At 47.5% G+C, this 21,966-nt stretch overlaps 1 protein-coding gene across 5 annotated transcripts in view; it reads right to left on the reverse strand.

The window, feature by feature from the left end:
• The window catches only part of PRKCB (protein kinase C beta), a 331,373-nt gene that overhangs the window by 210,650 nt on the left and 98,757 nt on the right, over positions 1–21,966 (reverse strand). Inside the window, exon 1 of one of the 5 annotated variants that reach the window (XR_013552994.2) lies at positions 8,404–8,848. The exons of 2 other annotated variants lie outside the window; for them this stretch is intronic. Coding sequence is in view for 2 of the 3 variants with exons in the window: in XM_078440467.2 (XP_078296593.1) it covers positions 8,404–8,749 (346 nt within the window). In the remaining variant the exon portion in view is untranslated. Of the gene's footprint in view, positions 1–8,403; positions 8,850–21,966 lie in introns of those variants that run through there. 2 more of the 5 variants (XM_078440467.2, XM_060649732.3) reach the window with 2 other exon arrangements.

Genomic DNA, 21,966 nt, shown 5'->3' on the forward strand with positions numbered 1-21,966 from the left:
TATCCACAGACACCTGTTACTTGAGCTTCTTTTCAGTAAGTGTGCCCCTAGGGTGGGCACATGCGACTCACTCTCACGGATGCAACTGTGATTTATACCATCTGCCTACTCCCAGCTCCTATCCTTGCTCCTGAAGGAGGGACCAGAGATCCACAACACCGAGGCCTTTCTGGACACGACAATGAGTCACATCCACCAAACTGTGCCTCTGGAGCTGAGTGGCTTGAAGCCCAGAGAAATAAATCACATCAATCTCAGTCACTCTAAAAAGCAAACAGAGAAAGCTTAATTCTCTGGCTTACAAACTCAGCAAGGAGGGCGGCCTGCTGTGTGAATATTTGCAAAAATCACCAAATCAAAGACAGAGCTATGGACATTCAGCAGGAGGTATCTGTTGGTTTTGCCATTCGGTCCAGCATTCACTGCCCCTTCTTCTGGTGACTGGCATGTTGATTCTCCTTTGGGAGGCCGGCCCATCTCCACTGTGCACAGTCGATCAAGGCTGCAGCTCTCCCTCTGCCAAGGGGTTGGCAATGTGACCCAGGATCAATCCCGGTCTTTCTCCTGGGAATTTGATTCTTGAATCGTAGTGTCACCCTGCAAAGGCTGCCTATCAGTTCCTGCCACCTAGATCCAAGAGCTACTCTGATCCCCATACTTTCTAAGGCCCGGTACTGCATGAATGGGATACCCCATATGCTCTCAACGGATTCTGTAAAGAGAACTAGAGTCCGTTTGTGTTGCTTACAAAGCACCAAACAACCCTAGCCACTTCAAAGGCATCTGATCTCACCCCATCCTGATGCAAGCATCCTTCCTACAACATCCCCAAGAGATGGTCACCAAGCTTTCACTGCACACTTACAGAGCAAGAAGCTCTCCACCACCTATAGACAACTCTCCTATCAGGAAGTTCTACAGATGGCACAGGTGTAGGCCCCTGTAACTCCCTGCCCCTGCCCCGTGGACAACTCTCCTATCAGGAAGTTCCAAAGATGGCACCTGTAGGCCCCTGTAACTCCCTGACCCTGCCCTGTGGACAACTCTATCATAAAGTTCTAAAGACTGCACAGATGTGGCCCCCCCAATAACTCCCTGACCCCACCCTCTGCAGCCCCTTCCTCCTTTCCCTGACTCCTCCTCCTCCTCCTGTTCTTTCAGGAAGCCAATGACCAGGACCACCCCACCCCCCCCCCCCCACCGCCACACACACACACCTGTTTCCCCAGTATGTCCCTTCACCAGACTAAACATTTTCATTTCCTCTCAATATATTTGGATATACAGGACAAAACCTTCTCACTATCATCGCCAGTGCTCTGAGGCCCAATAAAGTCATAGCAAAAACGTCCTCACGATGGAGACTTTCCACTTGCTTTCTTTATTATTCGAATAAGACAGTTAAGGGTGGAACACTTACACACAGAAAAACAGGGAAAAAAAAAAAAAAAAAAACCTGGAAGGAAACATGAAATGTTGACGGTGGCGATCTCTGGTTGTAAGGATTTTGGGGGTTTGTTCTTCCTTTTATAATCCTGTATTTCCCTAAGTATTCTAAAATAATAAAGCAAATATGAATTTTGATCAACTTCATGAAGTATCACTTAATACAAGAAAATAGACCCTTTTGGGCACCTGGGTGGCTCAGTCAGTTGAGCGACTGACTCTTGATTTCGGCTCCGGTCATGATCCCAGGGTCATGGGATCAAGCCCCACAGTGGGCTCTGTGCTGAGGGTGGAGCCTGCTTGGGATTCTCTCTCTCTCTCTCTCTCTCTCTCTCTCTCTCTCTCTCTCTCTCCCTCTGCCCCTCTCCCCCACTCTCACTCTCTCTCTCTAAAATAAAAATACAAAAAGAAAGAAGATAGACCATTCTAGATGCACAGTTTGATGAATTGTGACAGGTGAGTCAAACCTACGTAACTACCACCACAATCAGGACACAGAATGTTTGCACCGCGGCAGAAGCCCTCCCGTGCCCTTTTGCAGTTAGCGCCCTCGCCCCGCCTCCCGCCCCCAGCACCCACTCAGCAGCTTTCTCTTACTACAGATTAATGGGATCATACAGTATGGACTATTTTGTATCTGCCTTCACTCACTCAGAGTAACGTTTTGATTATTAACAATTAATATAGCACACTTATCAGTGTCAGTAGCCAGTTCATTCTTACTGCTGAGTAGTATTTCGTTACACAGTCCTTCCAATGTTTCCTTATCCGTTCATCTGTTAACCGATGTTTGGGGATTTTTCTCCCCCCCCACCCCCCCCCACCCCCAGTTTCTAGCTATCATGAATAAAACTGCTACGAATGTTCATTTATACATCTTTGTGTGGACACATAATTTATCTTGGTAAATACCCAGGCAGGGGGCTACTGTGTCTTATGGGAATTCTGTGTTTAACTTTGTAAGAAACTGCCGCTTCTTTCCAAAACTGTTGTACTGCTTGATTTTTTAGAATGGAAACAATCCAATGCATTGTTGTTTTTCTATAGATTTATTGGTCTGTCGGCGGTCTCAGTAGGAAATGGAATTCACCCTGGATGTTCAATTAAAGACACGAACAACTGTGGGATACTGTCACACCACATGTCATGAAACGGTATCGACAACAGCCAAGTAAGAGCTGGAACCAAGGAACAGGGGCCGCTGGTCAGGAGCAGTCACTGCAGAAGGAGGCCAGAGACAGAAGGGAGGCGTGCGGGGCTGGAGGGGGCGTAAAGTACCTCGAGATCTCCCCCCCTCCTGCCCTCTAGTCTCTGCTCGCCACCTCCCACTGGCCTAACCGAGGCAAAAGTCAGCCAGCAAAAGAGCCCGGGAGATGCAGGGCACAGAAGTCCATCCCAGGACACAGGGCAGGGCAGAAAAGGGCAGAGGGTGGTGGTCCTAGAAAAAGCATCAAAGAATCACTAGACACTGTCCATCCCCTGAGAAGGAGAGAAAAAGAACAAAGATTAGATTTGCAGTCCTCTGAGATGTCAACACTCACAAACCAACACGAGTCTTGGAAGATGGAACGATTCTATCACTATGACAATAATAACTACAGCTACAACAATAACTACTACTGCTTATCCCTATTACTGCTAGTAACAATAGCAATAACTTTATTGAGTGCTTACTATATACTCCAAGCACATGCTGTGTTTATAGCACTATCTCAGGTAAACCTCAAAAGAACCAGAGAAAGCAAGTCTATGATTATCCCTCATTTTGCATTTGAGAAAAACGGAGACTCACAGAGGCGTAAAAAACCTGCTCTCAGGGCTCCAGAGGTTGGTGACGCCCCAAGCACTACTCCATATTGCCTCCCAAAGGCTCCATCGCTTACCCACGCTGTGCTGTGGACGAGCCACTCTGTGCCTCGTCAACTCCTCTGTGAAAAGGTCTGTCTGTCCTCCCCTCGGACCACTGGGAGAATTTAACACAACAGAGCGGTTCGGCAAACACTTTTTTGAGACCCAGGGGTCCTGCACCACCGCGGTCTCTAACCTTGCAAGGGTTGCCACAATCCTTTCAAAGGAGGAAACGATACCTCAGAAAGATTCCCTGCATCCTAAAGATGAAAGAGCCAGTAAGAGGCAGAGGAGGGATTTGACCTCAGGTCTTCCCGTCTCCAAAGTCATACTTCGCCCTTGGGGAAAGGAGAGGAAGGGTAAATAATGTGCAAACGGGGTGGGTTTGGTGCCTTTACCTTGTAGATCCACATTTTCACACGCATGTGTTTTGGTGCCAGTCACCAAAACTGTCGGCAGCACAGTTTACTGTCAGCAGCACAGTTTCAAAGCTCCCAGACATCCAGCAACGACGTGCTTCCTTCCATCACCAGGCATTCGTATCTGCAGAACCCCGCGCCCCAGAGCCCAGGACTTGGGGCAGCCACCCTCTCCATTCCCACCATCCTTCTAGAACATATAAACGTGAAGGGCTGAGAGGTGCCTCTACCCTTTGGTGCCTCCTTAGAGATGACACTAACATTTGACACTCTACTGATTTCCCAAGAAATCCAACAAGGTCCAAATACAAACACACAAGCTGCCTGCAGTCTCAAAACTCAGTATTCTTGTCACGTCTTAATACCCTGTCATTTGAGCTACACTCACCCTCCATGCACTTTGAAATCTCTTTTGCTTTATACTCTGCCAAAAGGTTCCAATTTTTCTGTACTGGCATTGACATGATGCAGAAAGGAACATGTGAGCCATGAGGGCTTCAAAAATAGCCTGGAACTTTTCAAGGAAGGGGACCGTAGTGGGATGACAGGCAAGCTATTCTGCATAACAAAGCACCGTGTCCCCAGAGTCAGGCACAAGCCCACCCTTCCCCACGTACACACACACACACCTATCAATCACTCCCTGAAATATCATATCTGTGGGAGGACGAGAAGATAATGGTATGATCAATGGGGCTCCAGAGAGGAAGGGTGGGGTGGACTCCATCCAGTGGGGAATTTTCTACTGACAACAGGTCAGTTATGCTTGGAGTTAACCAACTCACCATGGTAATAAGTGATGATGATGATGATGATGATGATGATGATGATGATGGAGGAGGGGAGGAGGAGGAGAAAGATGGCAACAACAATAACTAACAATATTGATAAAATGCCTACTATGTGCCAGGCACTGTTCTAAGCTCTTTACATAGATAAACTCATTTAATCCCCACAAGTCAATGATGTAGGAACTACTAATAGTCCCATTTTACAGATGAGGAAAGTGAGGCATGAGAAGCTAAGTAACCTGTCAGTAAGTGACAGTCAGACTAGAACCCAGGCTCTCAGACTCCAGAGTCTTTGTTCTTACCCACTATACCTCCAGCTCATACTCCTCGAAACGAAGCACTCATTCCAGGCCACCACTGCAGGGAAAGGAGGGTGAAGAACCCTCTTCTCTGGACCCTTATTCCCTAGGAACAGCTTGAGACCCACACCGAGCCTCAGCTTTATTGAGCACTTACTATCTACTAGGCATGTCCCTGAGGGAGTACTTTCACCCTCCCAATGACCATTTGAGGCAGGCTGCCATATTAATTCCTCCACTTGCTTTTTTTAAAAAAAAATGTTTATTTATTTTTGAGAGAGAGACAGACAGAGACAGAGAGTGAGTGGGGAAGGGGCAGAGAGAGAAGGAGACACAGAATCTGAAACAGGCTCCAGGCTCTGAGCTGTCAGCACAGAGCCCAACGCGGGGCTCCAACTCACAAACTGCGAGATGGTGACCTGAGCCGAAGTCGGACACTTAACCGATGGAGCCACCCCGGGGCCCCGCTTCCACTTTCAAGATAAGGAAACTGAGGATCAGTGTGCTGGTTTCCCCTCATCTTCCCTCCACATCCATTCTTCGCCTGACTGCTGTGTTCTGAGCCCTGGGAGGCTGACCCCTGCAGAATCAACCCAATTCCCCTTGCCTCTGGGTTTCCAACTGGGCTCAGCCAATGAGTGAGACCGACAGGTGACTGGAGAGGAGAGAGGCTGGGGTATTTCTTCCCTTTCCTCCTTGCCTTGATTCTGCCATGTGGGAAGCAGTCGCATCCCTCCAGACCAACCATACCTGCTGGTGGTCCCTTCATCCTCAGCTCTATAGACCCCAGACTATTTCCTCCACTTGCTTCTTCCTCCTGAGAGATGTTAAATAATCCCATCAAGTTTTCTTCACTCAAACCACCCAAGTGATTTCTGTTTGCTGCTAGGATCCTGCAGGTATAATCACAGAGAGAGCAACTTGCCCAGAGTTACACCACTAGTAAAAGGCAGATCAGACAGATGGGTTTGAGCCCGGAGCCCACTGCCTTCAGCACTCTGCCGTGCAGCTTTCCTCAGAGTAGGGGGGACTAGTCCTAAGTCCTCTGAAGGCAGGGCCAGTAGCATAAATGAGTCAAGAATGTAGATAAGGTGCAATAGGGAGTGGTGGGGACTGAGGCAAACCAGAGGGCACATGCCCCACTTACAGGTAACCACACGTAAAAGCAAACACTGTGCAAACAAAAAGTAGCTCCATGACTATTTCTCACGTTTTCCCGGGAACCTCACCACTCACTCTCCAGAAACCTCCTGCTACTAGAAATTGTTCCTGACTGCACCCTAAAGTTCTTTGCACCTCAGTCCTATTCCCAGTCCTTCCCACACAGGCTTTTAGATCTATTCTCCACTTTTAAAAAAGAGTCAGGCAACAAAGATAATTAATTCCTTGGCTTCAAAGGCTTCTTCCCCGACCCAACGCATTTTCTCCGCATCAATTCCTTGGCTTCAAGGGCTTCTTCCCCGACCCAGCGCATTTTCTCCGCATCTGGGCCACCATCCTATGCCTCCCGCAGGCGATAACCAGGAAGCTGCTTCTGTCTCCCTTGTTGTCTGCTCTTTGGGGGCTGGGAACCCAGCTACACCTGCTGTCCAAAGGAAGGATGAGAGACGAAGTGTTCGGACCCGTTGCCCACAGTCTGCAGCATAGCAGCATCATCTGCGCTGCGGGCAGAAAAGACCACAAGAATCTCCGCACGTGAGAGAGGAAGGAGGCACTCTGCGCCACTGACCTTGAATGAAGTCAGACAGCTGCCGGTTTGCAGAGCAGAGGCACCTCTCGCCCCAGAGCCATTTGCAGGCATGTCTCACAGCAGGGGCTGCAAACTGGTGGCCCTCAGGCTCCTGGGCTCCCTCTGCGCTGTGCTTCATAAAACGATATGAAACCACTGCCAATACGTGTAAGATAGGAGAGCTTACAATTTTTAAAAATCCAAGTTGCTGGCTTTCGTTTCCCCAAATTAGAAGTTATAGCACCAATGGGTCCATATTCTCCCACGGTGACAAGGCCGATGGACCCGAGTTCAGTAAAATGTGAAGTCCAAGGGGGCAGGGGATTTGTCTGGTTCATTTGCTGCTGTATCCTCATGCCCAGAACCATGTCTGGCACACGCAAAATACTCAACGAGCACGTTGTGAGTGAATGAGTAATTGACTCATGAGTAAAAGGCAAACTTTATTCTCCACTTTACCAGCAATCCCTACTGGGTTTAAGTCCCTTGTTAATTCCCTTTCCAGGCCTCTGCAGACCCCCAACTCTTAGTGAGAGATTTAAAGGCAGGCAATACATAGCCCCTGCTCCTTGGAAATGAAAGATCCAGAACAGGGAATCATCACCACCACCACCAGCACCACCATCATCATCCCTTTTGGAGCAGGTACCGTGAGCCAAGCGCCATTCTGAATGTTTTGCACGGGTCGGTTCTTTTAATCCTCCCAACAGCCATATGGTAGGTCTCATTGTTGTCCTTTCTATGCAGAAGAGGAAGTGAGGCAGGGGAAGGTGAATGAACTCATCCAAGATTATGTAGCAGCAGGTAGGAGAAGGCAGGAAGACTCAAAACCCGGCGGCCCAGCGCCACAGCACGTGCAAAATAAACACGTGATGATAAAGCCAGGCCATGAAAGACCCAGTGGCTCTAGTCTTCACAGCCCCAAAGAAACGACTCCCAGTGCAAAGAGATGGGATCCTGTGACGTGATGGCTGTGAGCAGTGACAGACCAGATTCATTGAACGCATCTTCAACGTGATTCAGCGGGAAGCCGCTTCAAGCAGACACTTCCGGGAGAAGCCATCTGAGAAGGTGCTTCAAAAAACACAGTTTCCCTCAGCCTCTGGCGTCGTGGCTAAAGATACCCCCCCGGTCCTCTTTGTTTTGCTGAGACAAGCATATCAAATCACAGATGGTGTTGACTCGGACGCTGGGGCTGCAGTGGCTGAGAGAGATCGTTCAAGCTTGGCCGACCTACTTGGACCCAAGAGCCTCAGCAGTAGAGCAGCAGAGCTTCGTGGTGACATGGCATGAGAAAGGGAGCGTCAAGCCCAAGGGTGCCACACAGCAGCTGAAGTTAGCGGCTGGACAAGGGGGGAAGGGTGCGATAAACAAATGTCTGGCTGCAGCGGGGACAGGGGAGGTACCCTCTCTGCATGTCGGCAGCTTCCAGAGAGGGCGGAGGGGTGGAACGGAAGGTTTAGAAAACACGCAGACTGCCTCAGCCTGAGATCAAGCTCTACGCTCACACCAGCTGTGCCACCTCCTGCCCAGGCAACGTCCCTCTGAAGGGCCTCTGTTTCCTCATCGGTACGATGGAGCTGATCGGATTTTTCTTTCTGCTCAGAAAGTCAGGAATTTATTTATTTACCCATTCCTTGCACACCACCCATGTACGGAATATCTACTGTGGGCCAGGCGCTGCCCCAGACAGCAGAGTAAATGACATACAAGACTGAGGAGGTCTTGACCTCCTGGAGGTTCTGGTATAAAATCCCCGTCCCAGTTTCTCATCCGGGATGGAGGGAACGAGACCTACTTGGAAAGGCTATTTAGAGAAGTAAAGTTACGTTATTTTTATATAAATAAAAAATAGAAATCATCTACTTAACAGCATCCAGTGTCAGGCAATGTTCTAGACCAGAGGTCGGCAAACGTTTCCTTCAAGGATAAAGGAGTGATTATTTCAGGCTCTGCAAGACCACACGGTAGCTGTTGCCACGACTCCATTCTGTCCTGGGAGCGCAAAAGCAGCCACAGATGACACACACAGAAACAAACAGGCTCGGCTGTGTTTCCATACAATTCTGTTTGCAATCCAGTCAGCGGATCCGCGAGCCACGGCGTGCGACTCTGATGGAGACCGGCACCATCCAGGAGCAGGTGGGGCAAGGACGGAATCATTGCATCGCCCACTTGAAATGTGACTGGTGTCGCCGAGAACCTGAATTTCTTCATTTTATTTAACTTTAAGATTTCAGTGGAAGGAACCACAGGCGGCTCGTGGCCGCCACAGGCTCACAGTACGGATCCGGGTGCCCGGTAACTCCTTTCATCCTCAAAGCAGCCCTGAAGCAGGCAAAGTGCTAGCACACTGTCACCAGCGGATGTTTGATAAGCCAGAGAGAAGGTGCCGCTCTTGCTGATGGCGAGGATGATGTCTGGGCAGCGTTTGAAGAGAAGGGCTCAAGCCAAGGGCAGGGCCCGAGGAGGACCCATTCCCGCAGCTAGCAAGAAGGAGGAACATCATGTAGACAGCACCAACATCTACTTGAGACAAAATGAGAAAACGGGAACACCTTGTGTGGCAGCCCCAGGCAGCCCTTGGAACTCCTCGGAAACACACCCCTCGCTAACCTTAATGAGGTTCTTCCCCAGGAGAGGCACGGCCACCCCCCTTAGATCAAACAGGCAAACAAGTGCCTGCGACTCTCCACCTAACCGGGCCCTCCAGCGACATCAGACAAGACCACCTCCCTCCACAATGGGGATGGCCTCCAGCCCCCAACGGAAACTGCCCTCCCCACCTCGAGGGAAATAATGAGCTTGCTACTCCTAACTGATGTGCAGCAAAGGAAGCGTCAAAGACTCTTTTCGTTTTGTTCTTCAAATTTCTAAAATGCAAGTTTCAACTATCCAGTGAACCCCACTATGCTTCCGGGTTCTGTTCTGGACCAATAATAAGACCTATCATTGGCTGAGAATTTATATGTGCTGGACACTAGGGGCGCCTGGGTGGCTCAGTCGGTTAAGCATCCGACTTCAGCTCAGGTCATGATCTCACAGTTCGTGAGTTCAAGCCCTGCACTGGGCTCTGTGCTGACAGCTCGGAGCCTGGAGCCTGGAGCCTGCTTCGGATTCTGTCTCCCTCTCTCTCTGCCCTTCCTCTGCTCATGCTCTCTCTCTCAAAAATAAATAAACATTAAGAAAAATTTTAATAATAAATTAGGGGCACCTGGGTGGTTCAGTCAGTTAAGTGTCTGACTTTGGCTCAGGTCATGATCTCTTGGTTTGTGAGTTCAAGCCCTGTGTCAGGCTCTGTGCTGACAGCTCGGAGCCTAGAGCCTGCTTCAGATTCTGTGTCTCCCCCTCTCTCTGCCCCTCCCCCACTTGTACTCTGGCGCGCTCTCTCTCTCTCTCTCTCTCTCAGAAGTAAATAAACATAAAATTTTATATGTGCTGGACACTGGATAAGGTACAGTAATATTCCTAGTAAGCAGAAATAATCATAGTTAGCACTCATTCAATGCTTACCGCACGTCAGGAACCAGGCTGAGCACTTCTGCGAGATCACCACATACTCCTCTCGGCCACTCAGTGAGTGGCGGATTTTCGTTATCTCCATTTGAGAGATGAGAAAACTGAGGTGTGGTGAGAGCTGAAGGAACATGCCCACGTTCTCACAGCTCAGAAGGGGGCCAGAATGGATTCAAGCCCTGGCTGTCAGACACTAGCACAGGCTCATAATTACAAGTCCGGACTGCTAAAGATGTAATGGCAGACAAGACAGACAGGGCCCTGCTCTGAGGCGAAAGACAGACAACAGAACAGGTCGGTTAAAAGTCTGGGTCAGAAGCAAAGTGGTCGTGGAGCACGAGGAAGCAAATCTAACCCAGACTTGGCAGAGAAGGGTAATCAGGATAGAAGTCCCTTAGAAGCTAAGGTCCAGGGGTGCCTGGGTGGCTCAGTTGGTGAAGTGTCCAACTTCAGCTCAGGTTATGATCTCACGGTTCATGGGTTCAAGCCCTGCCTTGGGCTCTGCGCTGACAGCTCAGAGCCTGGAGCCTGCTTCAGATTCTGTGTCTCCCTCTCTCTCTCTGCCCCTCCCCAGCTCATGCTCTGTTTCCCAAATTTAAAAAAAAAGTTAAAAAAAAAAAAAAAAGAAGCAGCAGCATCTAAGGTCCAAAGCAGGGGGCGGGGGGTGGGAAGGGGGATTCACCAATCAAAGAGCATGCCAGAGGGGTTCCAGAATAGGAAAAGCACATGCAAAAACCCAGAGAGAGTGTGTAAAACATTCAAGGAACCAGAAGAAGCATAATATGGCTGGAAACCAGTCTGGGAGGGCAAAGAGATGGAAACCCAAGTGGCCCCATGGTTAAAAACAGAGACGTCAGGAAAAGGACCAGGTGGGAGGTGGCCACGCTTGGGGCATGTTGAATTTCAGGTCTGAATGGTACCACTAAATGGAAATGCCTAACTTAAGAGGATGGGGAAACTGAAGCTATAACTCAGAAGTGAAGTCAGGACTGGAGAGAGGAGTTCAGAGTCTGCAAGAGCAAAAATAGGAGGTAATCCACAGAGACAGAGAAAAGCAGAGTGCTGGGCCCAGAGACTTGGCACTCGGACATCCGATGTTTCTGCCGGGCCAGCATCCATCCCGTCATGTCACAGCACTCTGGTTTTTCTTTGGGAAACCACCTGTTCCCACTCTCAGTCCTTGTGGTTCAGACAGACCTAACTCTATCTTGGCTCCCAGGGTGATTAGGTAACCCAGCTTGGCCGACAAGAATACCGAATCCTCCTGGCCACTGAGACTGGTTTAAGGATGTATACACGATCCAACACAGGCCAATGAAAACGATACTGAAAATTCCTACAGAGACTCTCAGGTATGAGGTATTCCCATTGCATTGATGCAGCTAATGGAAGTTGCTGGAAAATAAATTTGGATCCGCCAGTTACCACTGCCTCATCAGGGAAGAACATGCCCGAGAATAAAACAATACACGGGAAAGCAGAGTCATGATGCAGGCAGAGTCAGACGGTTGGTCACCACCTGAATACCTGGATCCCACCATCCCTGAAGCCAGTCCACATACCCGAGATTCCCAATTAAGTGACCAAGTAATGTATTTTTTGAGTTGCAGAACCATCATCTGCAACTGAAATACTGCGACACTGGAGGTTCCTAAAATCGGGCGGCCAAAGAAAAGAGAAGAACCAGTGAACGAGGAAGGAAAGTAGCCACGAGAGCAGAGACGATCTCACCAGGTGTCACAGAACCCAAAAAGGGGAAGTTTTCGAGATACGACAAGCCATCGATAGTGTCAAAGGCCACAGGGAGGATGAAGACATAAAGGCTGTTGGATCTAGTGAGGATCTTGGTGCGATTGTTTGGGAATCTCCCAGAAGCAGGTCCTAAGCCGCGGGCGGAAGTACGAATCGTTCAGTTGAGAGGCGAGTTCAGGAACACTGGTAGAGGGTTGCGAAGTAAGACAGAGAGGAGAAGGAAGCCTACGGAGGATGCGTTCCCAAGCCAACTCCCATCTCTCACTGGCTGAGGGCTGCTCCTGGACTGGGAGCGGGGGCATTAAATCCCCCAGCCCCCACACCTCAGCCCGGCACACCTGTGGACAGAATGCGCCGAGGGCCAGAGCGAGCCCTCAGGCAAAAACATGCAGGTGCTGCCAGGCCGGAGTCAGGGCAGAACGCAGTGAAATGCAAGGCCATGCGCCCCAACGGCGTCTGCCTCAGCACGACCCTCTGCACCTCAGTGTCCTATCTGTGAAATGGGGGGAGTCGCCTAGAAGTGCTGCGAAAACAAATCCAAGTCAGTACTTAGCCTGGCCCCTGGGAGACAGTGCTCACACAGCCCTGATAACTACAGGCACACCTCATTTTATTGTTCTTCACTCTATTGTGGGCCACGGGTTTTTTCGTGTGTTTTCACGAATTGAAGGTTTTGGCAACCTGGCATCGAGCAAGTCCATCAGCACCACTTTTCCAACAGCACTTGCTCACTCTGTGTCTCTGGGTCACATTTTGGCCATTCTCACAGTATTTCAAAGTTTTTCATTCCTATGTGATGGCAACCTTGCGATCGGTGCTTACAACTCACTGAGAGCTCAGATGATGGGCGGCATCTTTTAGCAACAAAAGCTTCTATTGAGGGATGTCATCGTTTTTACGGACATGTTGTTGTACACTTAGCAGACTATAGTATCGCGTGAACATAACTTTTATATACACCGCGAAACCCAAAACTTCATTTGACTCTCTTTATTGCAATATTTGCTTTCCTGCAGGGGTCTGGAACTGAACCCCTAACCTCTCTGAGGTACGCCCGTGTTTTTACTCTTGGTGACCGCTGCAGGAGTGATTCCTGTATACAAAGTTAGAGAAAACGGGACCCAGTGAAGAAGTGGCATCAGAGAATGCAGACAATCGAGGACAGCAGCAAACCCAGGACACTCCGGCTGGATAAATGAGAATCACCACTATTCTATTCAACCAGCAAGCAAGCTTGTGTCCATTGGTGTGCAAAAGTCATCGATTTAGCAAAAAGGCTTTTTTGCCAGGTGCTGCCTTTTCACCCATCCCTTTGTAAAACATCAGTTATGCCCACTGTTAAAAACAAAACAGCAAAAACAAAAACCCAAAAACAGCAACAGTACATTCATCCTGTGTCTTTGGTCCTATCCTGGAAGTTGCATAAGTCAAAGCTTTAGAAAGATCAGATGCAGGGGCGCCTGGGTGGCTCAGTCAGTTAAGTGTCTGACTGACTCTTGGTTTCAGCTCAGGTGCTGATCTCATGGTTCATGAGTTCAAGCCCCACATAGGGCTCTGCGCTGACAGTGCGGAGCCTGCTTGGGATTCTGTCTCCCTCTCTTTCTGCCCCTCTCCCACTTGTGCGCTCTCTCTCTCTCTCTCTCTCTCTCTCAAAAATAAACAAAAATAAACTTTAAAAAACAAAGATCAAATGTAGAGAGGAAGAGAGACTCAGAAATTGCCCCCACAGTGTCAGCTTCTCAACAGTTGTGGCTCTTCCCTCAAAATTGGCCAGTTGATTCTCAAAGGAAAATAGAAAGAAGCCAAGGCAAACACTGACGGATCCGCAGAATGCTTCTCATAGGCACACAGCACACGAGGGTTCTCAGCCTACTGTTTCCTTTACCCTGGACCTGATCCACAGAGGGTAAGCAACATATCTAAGTGAGACTATTTATTTTGTATTTATTGTAACAAATGTCTGTGTAGCACTTACAATAAGCCAGACATTCCTTACAGATATTACAAATACTAATACATTTAATCTGCAAAACAACCGTGTGACATAGGTTCCATTATTATCCTCCTTTTACAAAGAAAGTAACTTGCCTGAGGTGCACACCATAGGAAGTGGCAAAAACAGGATTTGAATGAAGGCAGTCTGGGTCCAGTGGCCCTGAGCCCCCACTTTGCTTACCTCTATGGCAATGAGTGAACCGGAGCACTCCTAAACCCTGACACCAGATCAATCTATCTCTACAGGCATTGGTGAGAAGGCACTTAAAATAGCAAAAAAAAAAAAAAAAAAAAAAAAAAAAAAAAAAGGAAGAGGAGGAGGAGGAGGGAGAAGAGGGGAGGAGGAGGAGGGAGGAGAAAGAACAGTAGCCAAAACAGCTGACATGGAGCATTTTCTAAATGCCAAGTACGGGGCGAAACCATAATAATAATGATAACAGCAATCCTCAGAGCAATGCTGGGAGGTAGCACCATTTTATCACCATTTTGTAGATGAGGAAATGGAGAATTTGAAATTGTGTGAGGTTATTCAGCTAGAAAGCGGGAGAGATAGCAGTTGAAGCCAGGTCCGCCTGACTCCAGAACCTTCACTAAAATTTAAGATCAGTGATCCCCGCAGGTGCAGAATAATGGGAACCTTGAACTTCAGGGCAGTGGGGCCGTCCACTTAATTTCGTTGACCACAGTACCCTGGTGATGGCTCAATAAAAGGGAAAAGTACAAAGGGGCGTCTTTGGGGGTTGATCCGAGCGGCAGTACAACTACAGAGGGCAGGAAAAGGGACTTTACCACAAACCTCCGGGAGCAGCCCAAGAGAGACTCAGACTTCGAGATGCCGCAAGTGGGAAGAGGCACGGAGGGAGTAAGCACAGAGCGGCTGCTGTCTACTAGAACTTGTAGCTGAAGCATTTGCTTTGATGTTGTGTTTTCATCGTCTCTCTCCTGGGACACCTGAGGCTTTGGGCGGGTACCGAACTTTCTCAAAACAATAAAAAAATAAAATAAAGAAACAGAAAACAACATTTCCTTCCCTTTTCTTTGCTCTCCCAGAGCTCACCAGGTTTAGGGGCCACACGTGTACTATTTTCTCATTCAATGTCATTTACAATACAACTTACAGGATCGCTGTCCTTAACCACAGTCTCCCAGACATGTGTACATCCTAAAACTTTTTTCTTTATTAACTTCTACTTCATCCGTGTTGGGTACCACTGTATGGCGTCTACTAGGTCTAGTTTTTATGGCATTTCTTTTATTTTTTTATTTTTTTTTAATGTTTATTTTTGAGACAGACAGAGCATGAACGGGGGAGGGTCAGAGAGGGAGACACAGAATCGGAAGCAGGCTCCAGGCTCTGAGCTGTCAGCACACAGCCCGACGTGGGGCTCAAACTCACAGACCATGAGAACATGACCTGAGCCGAAGTCGGACGCTTAACCGACTGAGCCACCCCAGCGCCCCTAATTTTTATAGCATTTCTTTTTTTTTTTTTTTAATGTTTATTTATTTTTGAGACAGAGAGAGACAGAGCATGAACAGGGGAGGGGCAGAGAGAGAAGGAGACACAGAATCCGAAACGGGCTCCAGGCTCTGAGCTGTCAGCACAGAGCCCGACGCGGGGCTTGAACTCCTGGACTGCGAGATCATGACCTGAGCCAAAGTTGGACGCTTAACCGACTGAGCCACCCAGGCGCCCCTAGCATTTCTTAATTAAATCAGCAATTCATAAATACACTCCCCTTTTCAAAGGCTAAATTGTTTTTACAAAGTGAAAAAAATGTCTAACCTTTTCCTTTCTTATTTTTACTTTGAAATCTTTACTTCGTCTGTAATTTACCCCACCTATAATTTACTTTTGTGTAAGATGTGAGTTAAGAATCAAACTTGGCATCCTTCCACACGGCCACTCAATTATGCCTGTACCGCTTCTTAAATAAGCCATTCTTTTTCCCACTGATCCAAAATGTCACCTTTTGATACACTGAATTCCCACATTTCCCAAGACCTTTCCGTCCTCTCTGGGACTCTACTTTCTTACCCCTCAGCTGGAAGAATTTCAGCAATTATTTGAAATGTGCTTCATGGCTTAACAATAGGTATTTTATCTTTTAAAAGACATTTCTAAGAGGCACTTTCATGCACTGTTGGAGGGTGCATAAATTGGCATAACCTTTTGGAGAGCGATTTAGCACCGTCTACTACAAATGAAAATGCTCACATCCTCTGCCTGAAAACCCGACTTCTAAGAATATTCTACAGAAATCCTCACTGAAGTGCCCAAGAACGTTTATACCTGCACTGCTCATCGTAAAAACAAAACAAACAAACAAACAAACAAACAAAAAACTGGAAACAATCCAAAGGCCCATCAATAGGGTATTGGTCAAATAACAAATACAAATTAATATAAGTAATGTGGTGTCCACCATATTACGGAGTACAATATGGCCGTTAAAAAATATGGTAGATCCCGGGGTGCCTGGGTGGTTCAGTCACGCTCTTTCTCTCTCTTTCAAATAAATAAATAAATAAATAAATAAATGGTAGATGTAAATAAGGTACTGATACAGGAAAAAATCTGATATAACAGGCCAAAAAAAGTAATCTGTAAATATGTATATAGAATATAATTTCATTTTTGTTAATTAGTAATATCTGCTTATATTTACCCATAAAAGATTTCACAGGATAATACACCTAAATGCTAAGTCTGTAGTTTCTATAAGGTAGAGACTTTCTATCTAGATTACCTATATATAGTTATACATTGTTACATTCTTTTTAATAAGTGTTTTTTTTTAATAATTTTTTTTTTAACGTTTATTTATTTTTGAGACAGAGAGAGACAAAGCATGAACGGGGGAGGGTCAGAGAGAGGGAGATACAGAATCTGAAACAGGCTCCAGGCTCTGAGCTGTCAGCACAGAGCCCGATGCGGGGCTCAAACTCACGGACCGTGAGATCATGACCTGAGCCGAAGTCGGCCGCTTAACCGACTGAGCCACCCAGGCGCCCCAATAAGTGTTTCTTTGGTGACAAAAAAGACAAAGATCTTTGGTGATTAAAAAATACAAAAAAGAGGGGTATCTGGGTGGCTCAGTCAGTTAAGCATTCAACTCTTGATTCAGGCTCACATCATGATCTCATGGTTTGTGAAATCGAGCCCCGCATCAGGCTCTGCACAGGGCCTGCTTGGGATTCTTTCTCTCCCTCTCAAAATAAATAAACTTTGTAAAAAATACAAAAAAACTAAATGTAGACATCAGCTTATGAATGAGTGAGTATGAGATACTCCCATTTGATGAAGGAGGATTCCATGGCACAAGAAGTCAGTGTAGGAAGAAAGCTCAAATCCAAACGAAAATTCTGTTCAGCCCTGTGGTACAGAGGCCATCCGACCCACTGCATGCTAGCCCTTCAGCAGGAAACAAACCCATCTCTGGCCTGACCCCTGCTTCTTGGCCTTGGTCATCCCACATCTACCATGTTCTCCTCCATCAGAAGGCTCTCATCATCACAGACAATTCAGGGCAGAGTGACAAAGGGCGAGATAAGGTGACACTTCCAAGTCTTGCCCACGGTGCGAGATGTAAATGTTTCACTGGCTCCTGCTAAAAGCCATGAGCAGACAGGTGAGACCAGTACTTCCTTTTACCTGGTACTGCAGAGCCAAGGACCTTATCTTCCCATTTGCTTATGTGATGTTACAGGCAGCCTTAACTTCTGGGGCTGGAACTGTCCAGAGAATACCTCCACCCACCCTAAAGAAAAGACAGAGCCCACAGCCTCTTCTAAGGAATTCCCTGTGGAAGGCTCTTTCTGCAAGAGTCCCTGAGGCTCCTGTCATATGAAACTAAGAGAGTTTCCATGGTCACAAAAATTAGCCTAGGAGGATTTGCCTGATGCTTCCTTCTGCCCGCCCACCCATACCCCACTTAGTAAGCCTTAGATTTATGTATTTCCTTAGTCCTTTTTATAGCATTCATCACATTTAGTGTCTGACTGCCCTCTAACTGTAGACTCTGAGAGCAGTGACTGTATCTGTCCTCTTCACTGCTATACTCCTGGAATCTAGCATAGTGTTTAGTACATAAGTAGGTGCTCAATTAACATGTGGTATGGAACTGGATGAGTGGATGGATGGATGATGCATGGCTGAATGGATGGACGGTTGGATGGTTGGGTGGCTGGATGATGGATGAATGGATGGAGGGGTGGATGGCTGAGTGGCTGGATGGATGGATGAGGTGCCTTGGCATAAATTTTCCATACCAGACAGTGCTAAATTAAACCAACCAGGGCCTCTCTTGGGTGAAGAGATAAGGAACACAAGCAGATAGCTTTGGTGAGCTAGAGTGTCCGTGGATAGATACCCACAGCCTTAGCTGTGAGGGCCAACAGAGTACATGGTCTTGGAATAACCATGGTTGATGAGATCATTTTACCCTCCATCACATCTTGCAGCTAACCCTCACTCCATCTAAGGTATCCCAGACAAGTCTTCCTTTGCAACCTGAAAATCCAGCTAGCACTCAGGAATATTTCACTGCCTTCTGGCTTCAGAGCAAGTTTAGGGCCAAAGAAATAATTCTAAGAAGCAGAATTTCAAGCAATGGGGAGACAAGTAGGGAAGTCTTCCTAAACGTCCTCAATTCACACCAGGAGGGAGGTGATCTACTAAGCCAAACATAATAAAGTCAGCCTTGGCCGTAAAAGGATCTCCACATCCCCTTGATGTTGTCCCCAGATTCAGTTCTAGAGTACCCTGTGGTACTATCTACCCACCAACCCAACAGCCCTGTGTCCAGCAGAATTTGGTTCAGGAGATATGAGCGACTGTGTGATATACCTAAAGATTGACTCAATTCCTACTGACCTCTCCAATGCCAAGACTTGCAGTAACACACACACACACACACACACACACCCCTCTCCAGCCATACTGAACTCTCAGGCATTGCCCACATGCATCACGCTCTCCCCTCCCATCCTTTGTACATGCTATTTCCTTGGCCTGAAACATTCTTCCCCTGATTATTCTTCGCCTGGCTAACTGTAATCCACCCATCTTTGAGTCTCAGCAGATAACACCTCTTCTCAGAAGGTCTCCCTGACTTATCCCCAAGATTTGAACAGATGTCCTCTTATACAGTCTCAGAATTGCCTGGCTGTACCCAAATTGTGGCATTGCTACACTGTTTTGTAATGCCTATTCTGTCTCCCAGTCAGATCATCAGCTCCTTGAAAGAAAGACCAAATATTATTCATTGTTGTAAGTCCAGCATGCAATGCTCAATGAATACGCTGAATGAATGAATGTACAAATGAATGAATGCACTAACACACCGCGCCCCCTTGTTGCAGACTTCCTTTCCTGCCATGAAGATCTTCACTCAACCACCCACAAGCTCTTGAGACCACAGGAAGAAAAGCAAATAATCTCAAAAGCTCTAACCAGCAAATGAAAACAACAGCTAAAATTAAGCATAATTTCTAACAGGATGAGCTCTCAGCAGACAATTCGCAATTAATTAAAACAGCCCCTGAGTGTGATGGCCAGTGCTTTCTCCCAGCTGCAGCGGGGCTTTGCCCAGTGCCGGCTGGAGCACTGATGTTCCTGCTAAACAGGGTGGCCAGTGGGGAGCAGGCCCCAGGGAAAGGCAGCCCCACCACTGGTAGCCAGATCATCCACATTTTCAAGCGAGGCTGGAAACTGTCTATGGTTTCGAAATGTCAGCAGCAAATTCAATGATGAAAAAGAAAACCTCCATGGACGGCTAGCTAGCTTTCTCTGGAGTAAATCACGGCGAGAGAGATGGCTTTGTGGCTGTAGAGAACCACAGTCACGGAGCTCTGCCATTCGTTGACCGGGTACCTTCGACGTAGTTTTCAAACTCCGTGCCTCAGTAAACCAGGAGGACAACGGCATCTCAGAGGGCAGGCGTGAAGACGAAGTCCCTGCAATTAGACTCACAGTACCTGCACGTAGTAAGCGATACACACGTGCCCTCTCCATACAGCTGACTGGGGACCAAGGTCTGCGGCCTCAGCCAGGTGCACTGAGACTCTAAACCTACCGCGCTCGCTCCCACACCTGCCAGTGCAGGTGGTCTCGCATCCCAGGGCTCCCAGAGCGCCTGGGCCAGCTTCCCTCCATTACCCAGATCTGTAAGCGGAGCATTTCCATGGCAATAACCTGCTCCACAAAAGGTACGGTAAATATTTACTACTTTTTCGCACATTTCACATTATTTGGGTCTAACTACCTAACTGGCACTCTCCACCGCTCCAGAAAAATGGCAATGGAGAAGCCAAGCCTCCAGGGAACTAAACGGAAGTGCCTTCAGCAACAGGGACATGGGCCGCCCGCATGGGCAAGCAAGAGTGTCACATGGCCACAGATCTAGAGACTTCAGGGGGTCTGCTCACAAGGATGTCCCCAGAGCTGCTTACTCCCCTCCAGCTGCCCCATCCTCTCAGCGGCAAAAGCAATACATTGCAAATATTCTTAACACCCCCCCCCAATCCCTCTCTCCCTCTCTCCTCAGCCCCCAACACCCACACACATCCACGGAGCCTCTCAGAGATTTTTAAAGCCTTGTTCACACATTCACAGAACATGATACCACTCAGAGTTCCAAATGATAAACCCTCTACGTGTGTGTGTGCGTGCACACACACACACACACACACACAACCCCACTGTGTCTGCTCAGGAAGGGAGAACATCCCCTGGAATAAGGGGTGGGGAGGATGCTTCTCTGCTCCGGGCTTTTGAAATGTCAGCTGAGCCAGAGAAGAGCTTGTGATTCACTCCCTGACTCACCCCCATCTCTGCAGTGAACACAGCACACAGATTTTCATTCACTCCCTCATTCAGGCATGAAACCTGTTTTCAGCAAGAAAAAAAAAAAAAAAGGAAGGAGAAGAAGTGATGGAAGGAAGGAAGGAAGGAAGGAAGGAAGGAAGGAAGGAATAAAGAAAAAACTCATTCAGGCACAAAACTCTGTGCCCAGACTTGCACCAGTCCCCAAAGAGACATAGAAAAATAAAATGCAGTTCCTGCCCTCAAGTTTTTCAGTCTGATGGCTGGGCAGGGGAGCAGCTCACTACCAATCAGTGTAGTAAGTTCTATGGCAGAGGAGAAGCAGCTAGAAGCTTCGTGGAGTACAACACATTCGACTGTACGAGCATGAAAGGTTTGCATGACAAAGGAAGTCATAAGCAGGAAGGAATGACACAGGACAGACCAGGGGGACCTATTTTCAACATATATCACAGATAAGGGATTCATATCCACAATATATAAAGACAGCTACTATCAATCAATAAGAATCCCACTAGGAAAAGGCAACAAAGTAATACAAAGAGGAAATTTCCAGAGAAAGAAATACAAATGGGCAAGGAGCATATGAAGATATGCCCGGTTTCATGAATATCTGGGAAACAGGATTTAATACAAGATAGTTTTCCACCCATTAGATTGGCAAAACATTGATGCCCAGTGTTGGCAACCATGTGGGTTGAATGCATGATGAGCGAATGAAAGAATGTAGAGTTGACCCTTGAACAACGTGGGGGTTCAGAGACGTTGACCCTGACACAGTCAAAAAATCTGCATATAACTTCTGACTCCCCACAACATAACTACTACTGACCTACTATTGACCAGAAGCCTTACCGTAACATAAACAGTCGATCAACACACATTTTGTATATGTATTCTGTACTGTATTCTTGGAATAAAGTAAGCTAGAGAAAAGAAAATGCTATGAAGAAAATCATAAGGAGGGGCGCCTGGGCAGTGCAGTTGGTGAAGCATCCGACTCTTGGTTTCGGCTCAGGTCATGATCTCACTGTTCATGTTGGGCTTGGCATTGACAGCATGGAACCTGCTTAGGATTCTCTCTCTCCCTCTCTCTCTCTGCCTCTCTCCTCCTATCTCTCTCAAGATAAATAAATAAATATTTTTTAAAAAAGAAGAAAATCATCAGGAAGAAAACATACATTTACAATGCTGGACTGCATTTCTTGAAAAATAACCCACATATACGTCAACCCGCACAGCAGTTCAAAGTCCTGTTGTTCAAGGATTGGCTATACAGTAAAGCACCTTCCATGTGAGGGAATGAGCACTGTTACCTCACTATTCCCTTCCCTCCTCCGGTGTT

Source organism: Panthera onca, chromosome E3, assembly GCF_046562875.1.
Source record: "Panthera onca isolate mPanOnc1 chromosome E3, mPanOnc1 haplotype 2, whole genome shotgun sequence".
Taxonomy (NCBI): domain Eukaryota; kingdom Metazoa; phylum Chordata; class Mammalia; order Carnivora; family Felidae; genus Panthera; species Panthera onca.